At 41.0% G+C, this 18807-nt stretch overlaps 1 protein-coding gene across 2 annotated transcripts in view; it reads right to left on the bottom strand.

Moving 5' to 3' along the window:
* schip1 (schwannomin interacting protein 1) overlaps positions 1-18807 on the bottom strand; it is a 217226-nt gene that overhangs the window by 129303 nt on the left and 69116 nt on the right. For both annotated transcript variants that reach the window (XM_028961301.1, XM_028961302.1), the window contains 3 exons: positions 18059-18114; positions 17856-17936; positions 16806-16944 (listed from right to left, as the gene is read on the bottom strand). In XM_028961301.1, coding sequence (XP_028817134.1) covers positions 16806-16944; positions 17856-17936; positions 18059-18114 — 276 coding nt within the window. The remainder of the gene's footprint in view (positions 1-16805; positions 16945-17855; positions 17937-18058; positions 18115-18807) is intronic.

Here is an 18807-nt window from a genome sequence, read left to right as displayed (position 1 = left end):
CTCCAGATGTCATCAAAGACCTGAGACACCCTTCACCTCAGGCAGGAGGAGCTTTCTTGCCTATCTCTGTATGGAAGCATAGCTGTGAAAAACACACTTTCACTATAATGAATGAAGGAGTAAGACATATTGGACCAAATGTGTCTATGCAAAATAAATAAATAAATAAATAAACAGGCTCCTTCATCCCCCAGAACCTCCTGACATTAGTGCAAATGGTGGCATAGTGGTATGAGGGCTCTGCAATTTTCCCTTTCTGGAAGTGTTTCTGCGTACAAAAAACGGACAGCTCAGCATCAGGGCGTTGTTGCTGCATGCTGCCCCTGACAGATGAATGCGCTGTAATGTTTTAGACAAAACTGACACTGATTCAATCTCCATTCGATGCAACTTTGTCGATGAACGAAGAGAGTTCAGTAGTAATTTTTTGGAAACAACCCGCTGCAGCACACTGAAGTGATTCCTGCTCATTCTCATGGGAATGCAGGCGTCTATCAGAGAAGAGATCAAGCACATTAAAAAGAAATGAAAAATATGTGCAACCGATGTCAATCTGCCGACACAGAATATCCTCTGACCTTCTCTAAAATAAGTGCATAATGGAAATTGAATAGACTTCTGTACAAAGACTTAAATATGTATGATACAGTAGATATGGGGCAGTGATGGTCTAGTGGGTAAGGAACCGTGCGCCTGTCATGGCTGCCCACTGCTCACCAAGGGTGATGGTTAAAAGCAGAGGACACATTTCGTTGTGTCACCGTGTGCTGTGCTGCACTTAAATCGCTTTCAACTGTAAATGCTGCTGCTTGTTGGGTGTAGGACCAAGAAAAAGCACTTTACACATTCAATTAAATGTACAAGCAAGCCATGTCTAGATTATGAAAGTTTCTGCAAAAAACGCCCTTAAGCGCAGCAAGACATCCCTGTGTGGAGTGTGTGCAGTGAATATTTCTATGCCATATCATGACCAGAATGCAGCAGATTAACTAAGTCATTGGGGGGTGGGATTTCCAGGTTATCTTCTCTGCCAGTGTTTGTGCTGTTTATGCTCTGGGCCGTCTTTCAGTGGCAACTATCAGACCTTCCTCTCCTCATCTGATTCGCTTGCTCTGTCCATCACATCTCTCTTTACCTTGCAGACCGCAAAGCATCCTAATGCAGGTCTCCAGTGCTGCGTGTGCTGGCAGCCTGTCTCTTCATTTTCTCCCCCTTCTTTCTGTCATTTTTTTTAAATGTTGGCATGGTGCAATTGGCAGGAGCGAAGGAGAATTGCACAGAATGCCAGCAAAACAAATAACCTGACCCAGGAGGTCAAAGAAAGGGGATGTCTCTCTCTCTCTCTCTCTCTCTCACACACACACACACACACACAAAGAAAAACAAGCAGGTAACAGGAAAACACACAGACTGTGCATCTGAACCATTACACACAGGCTCAACACATAAACCTATGTGCTCACATACGTTTTGTTGCTGATTTATAATGATTCATATATAATAAAAGTAATACCCACTTTTTACTACCCTTTATTATTGCTATCCAGATTCCTGCCTGGCTTCCAAAAGCAGGTACGCTAGGTGAATTGGGGACCCCAAACTGTCTGTCGGGTGTGGTGTGTGTGTGAGTGTGCACCCTGCCATGATTAGGAATAAGCAGGTATAAAAAGTGAATGAATGAGTGTGTAATGACACATTCACCCAGTCTGGAAGATACAAAAAGTGAAAACTGTTACTATATCTAGTCCAGGGACAGTCCCCTTGGAGACACTCCAGGGTTAAGTGTCTTGCTCAGGTACACAATGGTAGTAAGTGGGGTTTAAACCAGTGTCTTTGTGGTCTTCTGATTCATAGATGTCTTACACACAAGGCTAATACATTTTACATTTACAGCATTCATCAGACGCCCTTATCCAGACCGACCACCAATGCTGGACTGACACAGCACTGTACCATGTATGGTTATTGCATTAATACAACATGTTTAAAGTATGGTAACACATGCACATGGTGCTGGTTCATGAGCTTTTATTGGGTTAACAGCATGTTTTATACTAATTTCAAAGTGCTAATCTTCTGGAAGTTTTTTTTTTTTTATGAAAGACACAGCTGCTCTGTTGATATGCACCTCTTCACGGCACCTTCAGAGACTCTCAAAGGTAATGTTCCACCCTTAATCATGAGGAATGGCGTTATGCGTTCACCAGCGGAGCAGAAGAATTTACAGAAATCATTAAAGCCACTTAGCAGTTTTTTACCTGTCAGCATTAAAGTCACATTAATAAGGTTTTGCTAACGAGTAGATGAGCAGCACATTACACAGTCACACAGAACCTCCATTAATCTCAGTGTCTGCACATTAAAAATCTGATTTAGCTGCATCTGGAATGACATTAGGCAACATCTATTTGTGATTATTATGGTTCTGATAACACACGTAATTTATAAAACCCTGTTCGGAGCCTTCTGTAATAAATCACTTACCCAAGTATGCTTGACTGGGTGACAGTTAGACAACACAGACATAAATTGCCCTATACTGAGGAATCAGTTTGCTCCAAATAAAGATGTAATCTGCATACACACAAACTAGTGATGATTCTGGCCTGTGGAACAGAGACGTTCATGAGAGAAGCTGCTTTAACACAAACAGGTCATAATTATGCAAAAAACACAGTAGATTGATATACAGTATGGATGGATGGACAGATTCAGGGAGGGGTGGTTTGCTATTGTACCTGCTTCCCTGTGCAGAAATGACATGTGAGGACATTTGGATCCCACTAAAATATAAAAGATCACATTAAGCCTCACACACACACACACACACACACACACACAGACACACACACAGAAAATGAAACATCTGTATGTCGGCTCACACTCAGTTAATCACAATTCTACGTCTCTGTGGTTGGTGGTGGATTCTGTCCTCCTGCCTGCGCCACGGCTGCCATGGTGCAACACCAAATTTAAAAAGAAAGAAAGACAGAAACATATGCACATGAGCATGAGCCTCAGAGTTTTTGCTACACGGAATTCATTAAGTGTGCAGTCTAAATAAAAATAGCTGTGGGTTATCTGTATGAACCTCTCACAACCCCTGTGTACAAAGCTCAGCTCTAGAGTCATCAAAACAAAACGCATGTAAAAATCTGAATTTTTAGACATTTTTAAATAAATACTAATTTTCACCATATTATTCTAAAAAGTCCTATAGAGTACCCCCCTTGTAAAGAGATGAAAACCCCATGTCGCTTCCTCTTCACTAGCTCCATACACTTCTCACCCCAATTCCCAAAAAGGAACAAATGAAGGCACAAAGGAAATGCACAGGAAAGGAAAAGTACAGGATATATTATCGGAACATATTCTATGGGGAATTTTTCAGGCCAAAATGAATCTCTAATGAATAAACATAAAAAGGAAATAAAGAAAAAGATTGTGGCTGTGCAAAAGTGTGAAATTTGCATTGTTGGGAGAGTTCATGCACTCAAGAGCTGAGAGGAAGAGAAGAACACTAGCGGCGCGCTGGGATTAATATTACATGAGGTTTGGGGAAAGACGGAGACAGAACAGTGGTGTTTCGAGACAGTATTTTAAGAACGCACAGTCTGGGGTGAAACCAATTAAAGATGCGTGGTGTTACTACACACGTACACACAGTCAACCGCAGTCGGCAGAAAAACAGTGAGTAACTCAGTCACTCGCACTCGCATGCACAGGCACAGTTTAATCAGTGTTGCTGGGAGTATTCTAATGAAGTAGCACATTCAATAGAAGTTACAAAGTAGCAAACTGCAATTATCAGAGTTTACTTTGCTATAATTGTATTCAGTATTTTTTGAATATGTGTACAAACGGGTCATGTTTGTCCTGTTTGTATGGTGGTGGTAGTAGCCCAGTGGGTAACACACTCGCCTATGAATAGATCTATGAACCATACGTACCAGAAGACCCAGATTCAAATCCCAATTACTACCATTGTGTCCCTGAGCAAGACACTTAACCCTCAGTTGCTCCAGGGGGGACTCTGGATAAGGGCGTCTGATAAATGCTGTAAATGTAAAGCTATTTTTTTTCTAAACGCATGTGTAAAACAGCTGTGCTGTCAATTCTTTCTTATTTTGGTTGAATATTGCTGGTTGAAAAAGAAAGTGATTTTGGTTGTGAAACACACCACAGTACACAGTGACACATGTGTACGTCGATCAAGTGCACGTCAGCGGTTCGGGATTTGAACCTGCAATACTTTGATTATGAAATCACCTCTTTACCAGCTATAACCCCACTGCCCCAGTAAATTAGCATAAACAATAATTTAATGGTTTTTTTTTTTAATACACTACCCCATATCAGCCCAGACGGACCTGTCATTATATGCAGAGGGTTAATTTGGTCATGGGGGGGGTGACGGGGGCAACACTGTTCCCACCAGCAGGACAGCTTTCCTTCCTTCATCGGGTTGAAGGGGACTGACAGCTGGAACCAGCTTTTATATTGGAAAAATGCAGCTCCACTCCGTCCTCCATTTTTACACATCCATTCCTAAATGTGACCAGTCCCCACAACCATTCGTCCTTATGTCATCGGTGAGTGGCCCTTTGCATGATATATGAGGCGGGATGTCTGAGTCATTTCAAATCTAAACCAGCACTGGTACAGGAAGCCATGTACGTGTGTCCAAGACATGCTAGGCTTTAAAATGGGACGGTAGTAGCCAAGTGGGTAACACACTTGCTTATGAACCAGAAGACTACAGAGTCACTTACTACCATTGTGTCCCTGAGCAAGACACTTAACCCTAAAATTGCCCCTGGGGGACTGTCCCTATAACTACTGATTGTACTGATCGCTCTGGATAAGAGCGTCTGATAAATGCCGTAAATATAAATGTAAATGTAAAGTGCCATCAGCACTGACTCAGAGCTAGATGACTGGACCAGCAAAACCCAACATAAGGCCATATGAAGGCAGGAGGAAGGTCTGGTTTAACAGAATCTTCTGGCAAATCTCTGATGCTCAGTTACAGTTATTTTAATTAATGATCAAAAACTAAAACATAGAACAAAACTATGTAACGAGTACATATTTGAACACTGAAGTCCAAATAAGGGGGCAAGCACTGTGTTTAAGCAATGCTACAGTTCTTCATTATATCAGGAGGTCCCTTATCACCGATGCCACTGAAGATGGGATTACTGGCTGGATTACACTTGCTGCAAGATATTATATTTGCAGCTATCGACACCCACAAGTTTTTCATTTAATTTCTGAGAAGAAAAAGCCCAGTATGGTGTGGGCAGTGTCACAGTGTCACGGGCAACTATGCTACAGCACTTCTCCTGGTCTAAATGTGCATACCTACAGAGTGTTAAATTGTATAACTGTAACATTAAAATTATTTAGAGTTGGTAAAAAAGGATTGGGGACAGGAGACATTGCATCATACCTTCATGTAGACAGGTTCTAAACCATGTGCTTCTCGTCCCAGTGCAGTGAAGTGATTGTCACATGTGATACACAGCAGCACAGCACACAGTGAAATTTGTCCTCTGCATTTAACCCATCACCCTCAGTGAGCAGTGGGCAGCCATGACAGGCACCCGGGGAGCAGTGTGTGGAGACGGTGCTTTGCTCAGTGGCACCTTGGCTGCTCGGGATTCGAACCGCCAACCTTCTGATTACGGGGCCGCTTCCTTAACCACTAGGCCAACCTCTAGGCTACCACGGCCACCACTTACAACCACAGGACACCATTACACAGGACAACATTAAATGGCATGACATGGGGAAACCAGGAACTGTTTATAATGCTGGACAACTGGCCAACACTGCAGCATGTGATAGAATTCAGCAAACCAGTGCTGCATAATTCATATAATTTCCATGGATAATTCCACAGATGATTCTCTCACAGTGACATTATTAACTCTTCCAGAAATGAGGCAAAAAAAAAAAAACAATCAACGAGCACTCTGGCTCACATCATTTTAGATGGGGTGCAGTATTGAGGTGTTAAGCAGACTCCGATTCATTCAGTTGAACATTGAGGACAATGAGGAAAATATCTTTACTCATATCATCGATTCCTCTACAGCTTTAGTCTGTCTTACTTCCCTTTATCTTTTGGGCTTTTGTCCACAGAAATGATGAAAATTGTTTTTTTTCCCGCAAGGCAGTAAATTAGCAAACACACTGAGAGTCCCTCTCCATCCTTTTATTAATCAGAAATCATTTCATTTTCCTCCGGGGCAAAAACTGCTCTGACAAAAATTACAGTGTTTTTCTCTTCTTCTTCATCCACGCCTAATCTCTTTTGTTCGATACACTGTCTTCCTCTGTTCACTCTGTTTTTGATGGGGGGGCTCCACAAATGCCAAAGCAATAAAGCAAGAACCCAAATCCTTTTTCTCCCACCACTTACTGAGATAGACTAGAGGCTGGGTATTCAAATTTAATCACACAGACACACACTAGCACACACACACTGATACACACTAATAGTGAGGCACACTAAAGCATGAAGTTATTGCAGCTGTTGTAGGGTTTCTGGAATAAGCGTGTGTGCTGTTTCTCTCTCTCTCACACACACACACAGACAAACAAACACGCAAAGCTGCTTCTCAATCTTTTGCAAAATAATAGACAATCTAAGTCTGGACATCAAGATCAATGTTCAAGTTGACCACAATAGCCCCCTAAAGCAAGTTCTTCAAAACTGCTCCTCTGGGTCCAAGTGCTACAATACTTCCATGTTCCATTTTCTGGTTATGTCATGTGTGAAGGACTCTTTCATCATTTAGATTTTCTTCATTTTTCTTAATTTGACAACTGCATGCCTAGTTAAGACCACTGCCAACAATCAATGGAATCAGGTAAATGCCAACACCAATTGGGTATGTCCTGTAGAGAAAGGGGCAAATAAATGAGTGGACAAACCCACTGGTAGGTGTCACTTAAGCCGTCCAGTAACATAGCCATGAATATAATTTTGCATATAATGTATGATGATGCCACTTTTTAACACATGTCCCGAGAACAAACCCCACACATGGCATGTAGTGCTGTTACTATTATCAAGCTACCAAACACCAAAGACTTCAAGTTGAAGTTGAGCTTTATTGTCATTTCAGCTACATGCATGCTAGAGAGTCCATAGTGAAATGAAACATTTCTCCAGAGCCTGGTACAACATTTAAACAATGTTACATACTGACATAACGTGCACTTGAGCAACAAACTGGGCTACATAAAGTGCGAACATGTAACACAGGCAGCGCAAGTCAAGCAGTGCAGAATAACAAGTGTAACGTGAAATAAAAAAATTTAGACAACAAAGAAAAAGACAGCACTAAAATACTGTGAAATTGGTAATTAAGGTGCAGAGTAACACTGTGCAAATACTGCAGTGTGTTCTGAACATAAGTGCTAGGATGTGTGTGTCAGTCCCTGAGTGTTCAGGTGTCTGATGGCTTGTGGAATGAAGCTGTTGCAGAGTCTGGCAGTGAGGGACCGAATGCTGCGGTACCTTTTTCCAGATGGTAAGAGAATGAAGGGGGTATGTAGAGTCTGACGTTTTTTAGGAACAATGGTGTAAATTATTCCAGTAGAAGAACAGACACTGTACATGATGCATTAAATCTGTTTTGGTGCCAAACAAGTCAAATTAAATAAAAAATTCCAATCCTCTTTATCTTGTTTAAAGAACAGGAACACAATAAGCCAGTGGAATCAGTAGAATACCCACACACCGGATCTCAGACATATCCGAGTGATGTAAATAAAGGCCAGCAGTGAGACTGTGATATACAAGCAGTGAAGGATGGTGGATGGTGGCGGGTGATAGAACGTCTGTTGCCAGGTAGGCCTGGTCAGATCAATCCTGAGCATTTAATCAGAATTGAATTAAAGTGTAGATAAGTTCTTCCCTCTGGCTATTCCTGTCTGCAGTATCTGCTCCAACCATTGCTCTTTGAAAGGCCAGTCATCTGATTAATGTAATACTGTAATAACGTGAGCCTCCATGCCCCCCTCCCACACACACACACCCCTTTGTGACCCCACAAGCGACCAGTTTCCAAACGAAGTACCAAAACTGCCACCCAAATAGGCTGCACTTTTACGTGCCCCAATTAACCTAAATAATCCGACTGGCACCGCTCTCTGTGTGTGTATGAAAGAGTGTGTGAGTGGGGGGGTTCAGGATGTGTGGACTGAAAGATTTAGTTAAAGTGGGAGACTTGCTTAAAGTGGGGGCCTGTAGGGAGTTGATAAGAAACCACCATTTTCACTTTTGGGTTTGAGCTGAAGGAGTAGACGGTGGCGAGTCCTCCATCTCGCTCTCTCTCTCTCTCTCTCTTTCTCTCTCTCACACCCACACCATGTTAATGATTGACTGACAACAAAACTGGAGTTGATTTAAAACTCCTTGGTCTCTCTCTGTCTGTTTTCAAAGATTGGTCTTTGTCCATTACACCGCGCAGACTTGAATCGGGTTCTAAGCAATGCCACACAACACTCATGTGGGCTCCACTACACACCAATGCTGGATGGATGAATATAACCACTGGTGAGAAACGTGGCTGAAAAAATGACTTGGCCTTTTCTGTCCAATAGTATCACACGTACACGTACACACACAATAATCACTTTATTCTTTTAACATTCATTAAGAGGCTTAGACTGAAAAGAGACACACATAAGAGCAAAAAACCCCAAACAATTAAATACATAAATACAAATGCACTAAAAATGAATGGCAAGGCTGGAGACTATTTTGGCTTGAATACAAGAGTTTTAGAAAGTGAAATTGAAAAGATTGTCATTGTGATGCACGGCAAGCACAGCACATGGTGCACACAAAATGAAACGTGTCCTCTGCTTTTAACCCATCACCCTTGGGATTTGAAGCCACCACTGAAAATGACAATATAGCTGGGGCCATTACAAACATACTGGTAGATGCCACAAAATATAATATTTTATATGTTTTTATTCATTCTTGAACACGGGGATATCAACTTATATCCAGGGTTGTTCTTTTATTTTGCACAATATGCTAAGCAAAAATCCAAGTTAATTTGTTTCCTGTTTGTGGAAATACAGCATGATGAGAAGTCAGTTTTCTCCTCCACAGCATTTACTCAATGCAAATGGAGAATTTACACTCCATGAACAAATTTGTCCAAATGTTTACATGCACTATATGTCACTTACGTGACACCCCAGTGCTATTATGTGCTGCATGTAAAAGTGTTGGCCATTGCCATGGTAACTATCGTCAAGACTGCTTTGGCAGTCACAAGGATCTACTTTTTCATATCATATCTGTTTAAGCTGAAGTTGGATATCAGAGAATGGAAGTGCTTCTGCATTCTGTAACGTGAAGGCCATCACCAACCAGACAGCAGCCAAGCGAACATGGAGTTGCGATAGCAGGAGAAGTGCAGTAAATAAGTAAAAGTGCTTAAATCTGAATGAATAATGGATCTCTGGCGGAACCGGGTGACGAGCCACGGTGGCGCGCAGCGATGAGAATCGTAATTGGGCGGCTCATTCCTTCTTCAGTAATGAGCTGCTTTTGGTATGAGACTGCAGGCTGCTCCTTTTGATTCGGAGCACAGGTACTGAGAAAAGGCTTACCTTTCAGAATCACACACACACACACACACACAGTTTCACCATGACACTTGACATGAGGCTTTCTCCGCAATTAAATAATGCAATACACTTCCTTTTCCGTCACCATCTATGAGTGTGTTTGTGTGTGTGTGTGTGTGGAGACTGAGGGAGAGAGAGAGAGAGAGAGAGAGAGAGAGCAGGAAGGTGAAACGGAGAAAAGGAAAGGGGACCATTGGACATGGATACAGATAAAAAAGAGCAGGGTGACCAAAACACAGAGACACAGATGGCGATATGAAAATGAGAAAGAAATGAAAGTGAGTGAGGGGAGGCGGGCGGGGCCACTGCATCGCCCACATCATTTAAGGGCAGGGGAAGCCATCACTCATCTGCCAAAAAACATGATATAAGATTTGAGTCTGGCCTCAGAAAAGCCCCGTGCCCTCCCACATCTCTTGACACCTTCCTTGGTAACTGTCACCCATGGTTACGAAGCGGAACCATCCAGAGAAAAGGAGTCTGTCTGAGGGGGTGGGGGAGGACGAGGGAGTCAACGAAAATGAAACAAGATGAATGTATTTGACTTTGGAATGGGGGACACCTTCCTGCGCCCCTCCTTTCCTCCCTTCACTTGTACTCCCCATCCACTTGGTCTTTGGAACCTAGTTGCACCCTCCCAGCCTCTTCCTGCTGAAATATTCAGCAAAAGCTTCATGGACATTTGACCGCTCTAGAGTTGTCTAGGGTTGCAAATCAACATCATAATATTTCTAATCCTGTCACCCAGGCCATGTCCTCAAGGCTGGACAAGGCTTAATGCTGTCCTCCTGAAGATCCTCCGTGATCTCCGTCGGCAAACTTCGCAATGCGATCAATTCATCCCTGAGCTTGTGCTCCTCATAATCACATCCATCAGCAGGGGTCTTCACCCAGACATTAATTAGAGGCAACACCAGGGCATACATACAAAACGTGGCCATGCGGAGACATCAGCCCTTCAAAGGGAGAAGAAAAGGATGAACGAATAAAAGAGACCCCAAAGGCCCCATTCAGGAGTCTGATGTAATCTTGAAGGATCTAAATATTTAATAAAGAGTGCCATGAAATGAAAGGCAAGCGGGACACCGAAAAATGACAACCGAGCAATGCAAAGGAAGCAAAAAACTGACAAAAGAATACATTTCTTACATTTACTTAGTTATCCAAATAGTAATTGGTACACCTAATGTAATATGCAATCAACATACACACACAACGTTTAAAATTCAAATACTGACACTTCTTTTACAAGCCACAATATTGACCCCTAGTGGTCTGGTTGGAGTAGGACAGGCATTTTAGATGCATTAAACTTCAGTTTCGCTCCATTTAACCTCGTCTTCTTTGCTGTTGTGTTAAGGACGTTTCCTGATGGATGTGTGTTGATGTCTATTAAGATGTAGATTTAGATTTCTTGATGGATATGCTGCCACTATTCTGGCATAATTGTTTGGGCTTGGCTACAGATATGAAATATAATGCATACAGGGTTGCTGAATTCCTACAGTATTAAGATAATAAAGGACAAAGTCACCAAAGGGTAAGTTTTTTGTTTACTTTTCACTCGTCTTCCATTCACTTAACACCTCCCACATCCCAGTGCTGACTTTCCTGGAACTCAACCTGAGATTCAGATCATCTGGTGTCCAGTTTTCTGGTCCAAAACTAAACTACTTCCACCTCATGATAAGCATTTGTGTTGTTTTTTTATTCATCTTCTCATTGTTGATCCATCTAATATAAATTCAGATTTTTGCATGTTCTCCTTTGCAGTAATCTGCTATTTAGCATTCTGATGCCTTCACAACCCAGAATATTCAAGGATATCTGAACTGCTTAAGCCCCATCCGTATCTCTTGCCCTGCTTGGTCCAATGATAAAGATGCACCAGATATTTAAAGGCTTTGTGTCTTTAGCTTACATTTACATTTATAGCATTTATCAGAATATTACAGGCTTTTACAACTGCCACCATATGAATGCAAATTAATTAAATAAAAATGTAAGGTTTGATTTTAGTGTAAATTATTTTTTAGTTATACGTGAGCAATGACGTACAGAGCAGACAGTGATTTGTTGTATTAGTAAAATTAACATACATTAAAATAAAACTTAGTGTAGTATGAAAAAGGGGGATTAGGCCGATGGTTGGATTGAAGAGATATGGCAACACCCGTGACATTGCAGTGCAATTCAGGGATAAACACAAGACAGCGTTAACATTACATTAATCTACCATAATGTACCACAAGAATACCACGCCTTTTTTCACAGTGCATGTCAGGAAGGGAAAACGCTGGTGTGGTTTGAAGTCTTGGAAAAATTATTCTTTTTATATATATAGAAACGCATTCTTGCAGCGCTAGGACCCTTTTTTTTTTTTTTTTGCACAGGTGTGTTTGTGGTACCAAGCGTTCTGAAGAATGAAAAGAGGACTCTGGCCTACATTTGAAAAAGAAATGTTTTTTTTTACACCATAAACGCAGATTCCTATGTGTGAAGGACTAGATAAAGCATCAAGCCAATTGTGTTTGCCACTTTGACAAAAAATATTTCCAGCTCAGACACAGGGAACATATTACATAAAGATTTCTGTGAACTGAACAAATTGCAAATGGAAAGACACACAAACTAAAAGCATATTTTGCATTTAGGTAAACCTGAAGATTTAGATTTTTTATATAGATGATGCAAGTGTTTACACTGTTTAACTCTTGTGTACTGGCTCCACCTAGTGGACAGAGAAATTATTTTTAAAATCTTCTTCCAGCTGGTCCAAATGTCATTTAAGTATTTAAAATTACTTAACTCATAAAAAAATATGGCATTAAAATGTCAAGACCTTATTTTGATACAAATTTACATTATGTTTTGCTCTATTTATTAGGATAGTAATATTCTTTTCTTGTGTTCTCTGTCCTTTTCTGAATCACACGTTACTGACATGCAAATAACCGTATACCGTATAGTTTAGCACCACTTTTAGTAAACAAAAATAATACACACCACCCCCAGGAATTTTGCCCTGGTTGAGGGATGGAGAATGGATGTCACACATGACCTTAGAGTTTTTGCTGACTGAACTGTCTACTGTCACCATGGTTACATGTGGACAGCTCAAGCCCATGTCTGGTTCTGCCTGTGTAGAGTTCCTTGGTAATATATTCAGCTGGGCTTTTTCTTTTGGCACATATGATTTCTTTCTAGAATGTACCACCTTGTTACATCCATCCATCCATCTAGACAAACAGGGCCATTTTGTCCATTTTATGAATACTAAACAACTATTATTAACTGGCAGTTTTCAAGGTTATAAAGAATACAATAAGAAAACTATGAAATGGTACAGAATACAATGAAAGAATTTCACTGTCCTAATCCCGATCCGCCAAGGTGCCACTCAGGTGCCACTGAGCAAAGCACCGTCCCCACGCACTGCTCCCCGGGCGCCTGTCATGGCTGCCCACTGCTCACTCAGGGTGATGGGTTAAATGCAGAGGATAAATTTCACTGTGTGCACCATGTGCTGTGCTTCTGTGTATCACATGTGACAATCACTTCACTTTATCTTCTATCTTTTACATTAGACTACATTGATCGCTACACTGTAGTACCCCTCTCTAGTACCTGCACTGCGAGAAACAGGGTTACAATGAGAATCCATTTGTCATATCAAGGTATCAATATATTATGTTCTGAGGCCCAAAATAATGACATTTAAAAGTACTGGCCCAATGGCAACCCCCCAGATCCTTATATGTCATCACTTGCTTAAGGCATATTCCAAATATTCAGTAATATTACATTGTATTTGTATGAAAAACTTTTTATGAAAGAATTGTGTTTGATTGGCTGACATGAGAAACTGCATTATTGTCAGTAATGACATTTGTTGGTTATTATTAAAGTATGTTCAGCTTTGATTTTGCTGTTTGAATACCTCTATAATGACTTGATTTCAGTACTGTACTTCACTCTATCTATACTCCTAGTACTACTCAGCTCTCCATTCACTCAGACATTTTCCTTCACCTCTCTTTCCCTGCTGTGACTTTCCTAAACCAGCCAGAAGCAGAATGGTTTCCTCCCCTTAACAGGCAATTTTCATTGTCAACCCTCAGCTTGATCCACGGAGAGCTGAGGATCCTGCTTTGAGGTGAAGTTATTGTAAAAGGCACTATGCATGTTAGAGAATTAGGCTTTTCATGAATAGGAGGATATTTTGAATAAACGCTCTCTTTTCAAACACGCAGACAGCATGTGTCACAAAATGACAGCAGGCAGGTTTTAGTCAGAGACGGATAACGCAGCACAAAGGCAGGAAATTCAATCAGCGTATAGAATAAGCCCCAGCATGGCGAGGATGCTGAGGCGAGTGTGAGACTGCTGGTACGACAGAAAAGACAAAGAAATGTACTTTTTGCTATTTGAGCAGGACGTTTTCCAGGCAATGACTGTGAGACGTGACTGACAGAGGGACATTATTAAGGACGCAGTGCTGAAAGGGTCCGTGTCCCTGACCCCATGTCTGTGTGTAGCATCTCATTGCTGGAGCATAATCAAAAGATACATGAAGCACTGCCTCCTTAAAACATGATATTCATAAAGATCATGACAAACGTTAGGGGAAATCATGATCATTATAACTTTTAATAACTTTTAGATATTGATTTGGATTTTGAAAAGGACACCTGGATGGCAGTTCATCGTTATCCTTCCATTACTCTTTTCACATTTCTAATATCTCCTGCTCCTGTTGATTCCTTTTCTACAACATAAGAATGATTCATCTATTTTGATTGTCTCTTCAGATACAGTACAGGACAAAAGTTTGGACACACCTTCTCATTCAACGTGTTTTCTTTATTTTCATGACCATTTACATTGGTAGATTCTTACTGAAGGCATCAAAACTATGAATGAACACATGTGGAGTTATGTACTTAACAAAAAGTGGAGACCTGACCTCCACAGTCACCAAACCTGAACCCAATCCAGATGGTTTGGGGTGAGCTGGACCTCAGAGTGAAGGCAAAGGGGCCAACAAGTGCTAAACACCTCTAGGAACTCACTGAGAGAATGCCAAGAGTGTGCAAAGCAGTAAAAAAAAAAAAAAAAGTGAAGTGATTGTGACATGTGATACACAGCAGCACAGCACACGGTGCACACAGTGAAATTTGTCCTCTGCATTTTAACCATCACCCTGAGTGAGCAGTGGGCAGCCATGACAGGGCTTTGCTCAGTGGCACCTCAGTGGATGAAAAAAAAAAAAAAAAAGTGAAAAAAAAAAACAGGGATAAGGATTCGAACCGGCAACCTTCTGATTACAGGGCCGCTACCTTAACTGCTAGGCCACCACTGCCCAGTAATCAGAGCAAAGGGCGGCTATTTTGAAGAAACTAGAATATAAAACTGTTTTCAGTTATTTCACCTATTTTTGTGCAGTACATAACTCCACATGTGTTCATTCACAGTTTTGATGCCTTCAGTGAGAATCTACCAATGGTCCACTCCAGCTGGTCCAGAACCTTCCCAGATTATTTTACAACACTCTACTGCTTACTGATGCTTGCCTACAAAGAAGAGGAAAGGTCAGCACCATCCTTCCTCAGATCTCTCATCACTCCTCGCTCTGCAGCTCAATCGCTCCGATCCTCCAGCACTGTTTAACTGGTTCCAAGGTACTAGGAAAGCATTCATAGCTGGAACCAAGTCATGCAAAGTCATAGAGCCATGTTAAGTCATAAAACATATTTAAACACAAGCTAGAATTATTACAAAATTATGTCAATTTTAAAAGGTTATTAAGCTATACGTAGCCATGAATACAGCCTGCCCTCTGAAAATGAAATTCCATGAACGTTCAAGGGACATATTTAAGGGAACCCCAAACCTTATTTATGTGGTTGGCATGGGACTTGTGCTTTGTTTAAAAATGTTGTTCTGCATTTATCTCAAGTTGTGCGTATTTGCAGCATCTTTGTATTTCTACATATTTAAAATGTCTGATTTGTTGAGACCAGAGTTTCCCCCCAGTATTGGCAATGCTGTGGATAGAGAGGTGAAAACGTCATTTGCATGTAACTAATGCACATCATCCCATGTGTTTCAAACCATGTCTGAATTACTTAATACCTAAATATGTAAATGGTGTGTCTTATGTTACTGAACTCATGGACATGAAAGGTCGAGTTTGTAAATGGTTTTACACTTGGATGTCAAAAAATGTCATTAATTTCGTTGAATAAAATGCAGTTTCTGTTCTAAAGGTCAACACAAGGTAGGCGGAGTCCTCATCAGATTGTCCTCACTATATTCACAAATGCACACACGCGCACACACAAACACACACTTCGACCGATATAGACTGCAGGGTCCTCATTATAACATGTCCCCTGACTTAAGTGGTTCTTATGTGTCCTAATCCTTTACAGTGAGTAGACAAAGATGTGGAGGTCATTTGGCATTAGGAACAGCAGGCCGCCATGTTCTCATTATAAGGTAATGGGGGAATGCTTATGAGAGAACCTCTGAGGCGTTCACTGCTACAGGCCTCTCGTTTGTCTTTGGGGACAATTTTTTTTCTTTACATCTTCTAATCAGACACGGACACTCTGCCATGTACTTGCATGGTCAATGCACCACAATCGATCTGTTATCAGACAATAATCCACAGATATTAACATTCTGCACCATGGTAATGCACACACCAAACCACTTATTATTCATTGTTACAAGCATTACAGAAGACTTAATCAAGAGTGGAACATACCTGAAATCATAGCCGCTTAGTGACAATCAATCCAACATCACCCCCTCTGCCCCTGTTCTGTTAATCAGCAGAAATCTTGTGATATCAGATCTTCCTCAAATACACCCAGTTCCACCCATCAGAAACAAGTAAATAGATAAGTAAAAACTGCACATCCTGGAGAAATCCACAACCTTCAGCATGTCAAGTTTGTAAATTAATTATTAATCAACGTAAAATGCATATGCAAATGTTGCTGATGTACAAAATGCATGCTGATACACAAAATATAAGCGTTTCCCTCAGCAAAAGGGACACGAAAAATTCCTTTAAACCAATCAGCTGACAGAATAGCGCAGGTCGTATACAGCGCAGAAAAGGCGGGACTTACAGGGGTGCTGCCGTCTGATAGGGTGGTCATGCTGATGGACGTGCTCATCTTCCCCAAGGAGGAGAGTGAGGGAGGGGAGGGGCTCCTCTTCTCCAAGATCTCCTGTCTGTGTTGGAAGTCTTGCCAAGTCTGTTGAATGCTGCAATGAAACCATCAACCAATAACTCACTCAATCAATCAATAGTTAATAGTAAATTGTACATAGCTTACATAACCGATCTAAATATACAGATGAATGATACAATTACAACATATTATTAGGAATAAATAAGACATACGTGTTCATACATTTCATTCAGCACCATTCTGTGACCCCAGATATTTTGGGGATCTTGCACAACGAAATATTGCTTTCCTGAAGATAATCTTGAGATAACTCTTAGGATAATGGTAATAAAATGTGGCTTGAATCGAGTCTGTCAGTTGGACACTCATCCTGCTTCCATAAATGGACCCTCTCTTTGCTCTGTTTGGGTTCTTTTGAGAAGATGGACAACTGATGGTAATGGAAGCGTGACTGGCCATACCTTCTCTCATATCAGCAGTGAATTATTCCTGCTCTTCCATTGATTTAAGGTCAGAGACGGGACGGCAATTTAGCCGGGTTAAAACGGATGCTCCAATTATCCGTCCTGCAGAGCGCAATGACATCAATGGCCACCAGGCCATTATAGCACTCATTAACACACCCGCACCCTGACCCTGCTGCATGTACTCACACACACTCTGTCAAAGCGTCTAAATCCACTTCCTGCTGCAGCTGATGCATGCATCGCCTTTCATATTTAGTATATGAAATATGATCATGCACATGCACACACGCGCACACACACAAAGGGGACTGCACTTTTTTTTTCTGCAGTAGTTTTACATCTCAAGTCACATCAGCTAGAAATGAACACTAAGCCTGATGCTGATAGACCATCTTTACTTCTTTTAAACTGCTTAATGTTTACTGTAAATTACTTTATGGCACATACAGCACATTTAAACTGGACTGAAAAAAATGAAATGCGCAAATAAATAAAGCCATGTAATAACATGACTCACATGAACTCCTGGGATTCCAGCGGGATCGAGTCGGCTGGGATCTGGGCAATGTTGTTCTCCATATCTGTGGTCAGCTGATGACTGCAATAAACAGGAAACAGATTGCCTTCCAACCACAGCAGTCAGATCAGCTTTCAGGTGAATATTGGAGATGCTTGTGTGTGTATGTGTGTGTATGTGTGTGTGTGTGTGTAGATACTTACTGCTGCATCTGATACATGCCATCACGTTTCATATTCTCTAGAGTTTTCAGCTCTTCCTATATGAGAAGGAGAGAGAGCGAGTCCAGTTGAAAACATGTTAAATTGTAAAATGCCATAAAGGCCATAAAAAAGGCCAGGTGATTGACTGTGCATTACTCTATGTATATACTGATGTTTTTTAATAAAAAAGATCTACAGTGAAACATTATAAAACAGGTGCCAATACCTAAACTTACTTATTTAAATGTTATTTTAATGTAATTATATTTAGCTATAAACCATTTCCAGGCTAAATGTGTTGATTCTTCAGCACTAAATCCCACCGCTGCTGACTAAAAGGGTGTCTGGAACATAATTGGAGGCAATAATGACTTTCCTTAGTAACTCCCAGAGGAACGAATCTGATAAAGCCACAAATAGAAAGTTCTGCAACTCAGATTAGGTCCACAGAAAAAAATCATTGTTCCCACATTGTATGATATAATTCCTGATATAATTCCACTGACAAATAATGCGGGACACAATTTGCACACATTTTTATAGATGTCAAAAGGTTACTTTAGAGTAAATAGCTTAAACACACATACAGTACAGGCCAAAAGTACCATTGAGAAAGGAACCATCCTCACACCTTCCTCATCACAAAAGATTACTGGTTAAATGCAGTGGGCAATGACAAAACTTTCACTTTATTTTATGGTTATTGTATGTTTTTGTAAAAAGACCCTCAGACAAAATGATGAAACAGT

The sequence above is a fragment of the Denticeps clupeoides genome, chromosome 19 (assembly GCF_900700375.1).
Source record: "Denticeps clupeoides chromosome 19, fDenClu1.1, whole genome shotgun sequence".
In the NCBI taxonomy this organism is placed as follows: domain Eukaryota; kingdom Metazoa; phylum Chordata; class Actinopteri; order Clupeiformes; family Denticipitidae; genus Denticeps; species Denticeps clupeoides.
This window is presented reverse-complemented; position numbering and strand designations above follow the sequence as displayed.